The sequence below is a fragment of the Labrus bergylta genome, chromosome 5 (assembly GCF_963930695.1).
Source record: "Labrus bergylta chromosome 5, fLabBer1.1, whole genome shotgun sequence".
NCBI classification, from domain to species: domain Eukaryota; kingdom Metazoa; phylum Chordata; class Actinopteri; order Labriformes; family Labridae; genus Labrus; species Labrus bergylta.
In genome coordinates this window covers 21,986,537-21,991,185 of record NC_089199.1, presented here as the reverse complement: position 1 = coordinate 21,991,185, position 4,649 = coordinate 21,986,537, and the positions used below count along the sequence as shown (strand labels likewise).

The 4,649-nt window shown below is 39.5% G+C and overlaps 1 protein-coding gene across 1 annotated transcript in view; it reads left to right on the top strand.

Moving 5' to 3' along the window:
* The first annotated feature begins 147 nt into the window (after nucleotides 1–147).
* The window catches only part of fer1l4 (fer-1 like family member 4), a 31,502-nt gene continuing 27,000 nt past the window's right edge, over nucleotides 148–4,649 (top strand). The window contains exon 1 of the mRNA XM_065955185.1: nucleotides 148–2,408. Within this exon, the coding sequence (XP_065811257.1) occupies nucleotides 2,330–2,408 (79 nt within the window). The 5' untranslated portion in view covers nucleotides 148–2,329. The remainder of the gene's footprint in view (nucleotides 2,409–4,649) is intronic.

Sequence of the window (4,649 nt, the reverse complement as noted above, 5' to 3'; positions counted from 1 at the left end):
GTCTAAAGAGCACTCATTGGTTCAGACTGTTCTGATAGTTAAGTGCCTTATTAACTGAATACTATGAAACACTTTATAAGTCTCGAGTGGAGCCGACATGGCCGCCTTCTTTGTGATGATGTGACGCTGAATTAGGTCATGTGTCAGCGTACCGTTAATAATATCTTTAGGATTTATGTTTAAACATTTATGTCTAAAAAAGAGAAGAAACATCGTTCACATTCAAAGAATCATGATTCTGAATTTGATGCTTGTTTAATTAAAAACATTATTTGACTCCACACGGCGTCCAACACATCCGAATAAATCACAGGAACTGCTTGAGATTGCAATTCTGCAACAGCGCTGTAACAAAGTTGTGCTGTCATTATGCCACAGTGCTTCAGTGCCAACTAAGCGTCTGTGTCATTCTCTGCTCTGTTTCTTACCCAAATACTTTTTCCCTTCCCACCTGAGATACTGGAAGGCCAAAACATCCATATTTCATGTAAAAAAAATTGTCAATTTTTTTTCCATTTTCTTAAAAGTCAACAAGTAGGACTTTTTTGTGCAAAAAGCTTAAAACATCTTGTGACCCGTTGACGTCACAGATCAACCAAGGTCACTCTTTATATCAGTCTAAGTCATAATCAGAATTGTATTGTCTTTCAAAAGTATTTAGAAACTCTTCAAATTTGAAAACCTTAACAGGATTTATCTTTCAGGAAATTAACAACTACAAATGTCTTTCCGATCGAACTTATTTTTCTCTGAAAAGAAAGTATAATATGCACTTACAAGCTTCATGAAAAGCAAAATAAGCGGACCAGGATTTTATTATATTTGTGTTTGTTTTTTCACCTTATGTTGTCTGAAAAGCCAAACTGTAGGAGAGTCTGTTCATTGAAGTTTGTCCCTGTCAGGCTGCTGTTACATCCTTCACATCCTACATTCTTCATTGTTTTGGCTTAAAGTATTCAAAATGTTGAGTATGCTCAGCTAAAATGTCCTCTGTTTTTGTTGTAAGATGTTAATGAGGAAGAAGTGAATATCTGCATGATGAAGATCAGAGCTGAAGGAGCTGTAGCATCACTTTCAAACCAACTGACTGCATGATCATGTGAAGCTATCATTACTTTCCCAAATTTACAAAAAGCTTAAACCAAGAGGAAAATGCCGCTTCTGCTTATCTCAATAAAGAACTACTTCTCCCATAATGCTTTGCTTCACAGTGTTGCCCACAGTGATCCAAAGCATATCTTTTATCAACATCATGCAAATCTTTAACAGGTCGACCATCAGCATGACGCCGCCGTCACTTCCACTGCTCAATCATCCAACTAACTTCTACCAAGTAAAATGTAACCAGTATAACCAGTAACAGTGTGCCTGTATGAATGCCAACTGGTATAATCAATAATAAAACAACTTTGGGAAAGTAAGAAAGTGTGTAATCGTTTTTTCATCTGAGAAATCGGCTGCTGTTTCAGGATAATCTTTCTTTTTACTTCCATGGCCCGATTCTTCAAAAAGTCTTTGTCTGGATAAGACCTGGATTTGACCTTTTGGACACCTGGACTGGATCTACCTAATCCAGGTAAAGATTTAGAGTCTGCTGTGGGTCAGTGGTAGAGTGGGTTGTCTCAAGTTTGATCCCCAGCTCTTGCAGCCACATGTCCAATGTTTCCTTGGTCACATTGTAGTCATCTAAAAATAAAAAAATCTTAAAAATGGAATCGCCTCCTTTGAGGCCCGTTTCTGTGTGCATCACTTAGATTATATCAAGACATCCTACGCATCGCCATGGTTACAGTCATAAGCAACGGAATAACCTCACAACCATTGGCTTTCCAAAGGGGAACAAGCCAGGGATGCCCGCTCTCTCCACCACCCTCCATCAGGGAACCTTTATTTTACCACAACCCCAATGTTTACTTTATCTGTAGTGTCGTGGTAGCCGTTCAGCCGTGTGTGCGTCTGCGTGTGTGTGTTTGTTCACTGAGGAAGAAACTAGTTGTGCAACTCTATTTGCCTTCTCAAACATTCGACAGGACCTGCCCGAACAGACACACACTGTACACACACTTTAACAAGCTCTCAGGTACAGTTATGCACACACACACACACACACACACACACACACACACACACACACACACACACACACACACACACACACACACACACAGAGGTACCTCCCTTCACCTCGTTGAACAGAAAACACACACAGTAGTTATTCTTCCAGCCGCTGAAAACGGAGAGCGGATGAGACGAGGTCAGAGAGACACCATGTAGAGAGTCAGACAGGTGAGAGCAGGTCCTCAGGTGTGTTCAGGTGTTCTGGATCATCATGTCCATCAGCGTGAATCTGAGGAGGATCTCCAACCTGCCAGGACGATACGACAGGAAGGTGGAACTCTGCTTCAGAGGTCAGTGACGCACACTAACACAGTCAGATACACTCCTCTGTCACAGAGGTGAGACAGTTTGGTGGCAGTGAAATAAATATTTTGGACTATTAGTTTCCTCAAACTATTCCTTCCTCCTTCTGTGACGTAAATATTTATCTAGCTCGTCTCCTTAGACCTCCTCAGTCCAGGAAACACTTTAATCAAATCCCAGATCAGTCTAACCTACAGACCATACTTCTTGTTTTTGTTCAGTCAGATCCCGTTTCAGATTCAGACAACTAAGCCAGAAAGAAGGAGCCAGTACAATACTAATTCAGCAAAATGAGGGGACAGTCTCTCAATCAGAATATGAGGCTGCAGGAAAAATCGGCGAGTAAAAGTCTTGTATCAAAGATTGAGGTTTTTCAAGGTGCTTATACACTCTGTCTAAAATAAAAAGCGTGGCAGCGTCCACACCTTAGCCAGCTTGATGGGCAAACTGAAGTGGATCACGTTGACCATTTATTGAGGAGACGACTTCTTCTGTTAGGATTTTCTCAAATCTTTTCATCAGAAGTGAAGAAAGAGCGACTGGTCTTAAATAATTTTCATCTTTAGGTTAAAGCTTTTTTCGGATGTTTTTCAAATTTGGGGTATCCACACATCTGAAAAAGTTTAAGTCACCAAGTTGGTCAGAACAGTAACGCAATGTGCGCCCACAGATGGGGTTGCTTCTAAGCTTCAGTTTAAGCTAGAAGCTTCCCTTCCTCAGTTTACACTGTGACAAAAAACAAAACATATTCACTTCATTCAATCCATCCATCCATCCATCCATCAATCAATTATCATGAGTTTCTGGTTATGTTTTGTATTTTGTATATTTTCAGAGTTTAGATTTTCCTGTTTAAATTTGTCTTTTTCCCTGATGTTGCTTCTTCCTCTCGTGTGTGTTTCTTTATTTTAATGTTTCCAAGTTTAGTCTTCAGTGTTTCCTGTTTTAATTTGTAATTTCTCATCCTTGTGCTTCTCTGTGTCCTGTGTTTTAGTGTTTCTGTGACATTGGGTTCTCTGTTACCCCTTTTCCAGAATGTGTGTGTGTGTGTGTGTGTGTGTGTGTGTGTGTGTGTGTGTGTGTGTGTGTGTGTGTGTGTGTGTGTGCCCGCAATTAACACTTCCACCCACCCTAAGTCAGAGGTCCAGTTTGCCCACCACCCCAGTGATATGTAGTCTGGTGCTCTGCCACACTTCAACCACTATACTTTGTCATAAGAATCCAAAAGTCTCGGCCCTATACATACAATATATACACATCACATTGATTTCTATGTAGCCATTGTTTGTTTGTTTATCTTCTTTAACGTTTTTACCTGTAAATGAAGGAGATTGTGAACTTGTATGAACTTTAAAAAGAGGCTGTTGTTGTGATGTGATTTATTGCACTTCTGTGTTTGCTGGTCCCTTTGCACCTTTAAGAAAAAGCTAAAGACCCAGCTCTTTCATGAATACCTACGACCTTAATGATGATGATGACGATGGTCTCAATATTATTAATGATGCTAGTGACGATGGTTTTAGTTGATAATGACGACTTTTAAGATGGTTTCTATACTGATTAGAGCTCTCAAGAACAGCCGTCGATGTTATGCTTTGCCTCTGGTCACTTCCTGTCAGCACCTCGGACTCAAAGCTGATCGTTTGCTCTTACTGACATTGTTCTCTTTTTTCTAGATCCTTGCTTGTGTTGTTCTTACTCTCTGATGTACGTCGATTTGAATAAAAGCGTCTGCTAAGTGAATTGTAGAATTGTTTGGTTTTTAGGTTTGCCTGCTTCCAAGTACTGTGCTGACGATCTTGTTTAATATGTCTTAAATTATTAATAGAAACATAAATATTGTGATTAAATTTTGCTGTCTTTTTTTACCTTTGAATATTCTGCCTGGAGAAAGCCAGTTGAGAGGTATCAGACTTTGTAGAGTTTCCTTTTTGTATTCGATAATAAGTTGTGTATCTCAGTGGATTTCTGATCATGATTAACGAGTGATTCAATAACAGTGAATGGTTGGTCAACATGAAGCTCATTTGATCTCTTTTACGTCCTGTTTGGTGGATTAACCTGTCAGTAATAAATCATCTCCTCTCAGCACATCACGTGGTGTTTAAAGATGAATTTAAAAAAGTCGGGATTAAAAAAGTAATTGTCCCTCGTCTCAGATGAACAATAACTCCAGATTTAAGATGGATTTAGGAGTAGCAGATAATGTTCTGTATTCTTTAGACGTA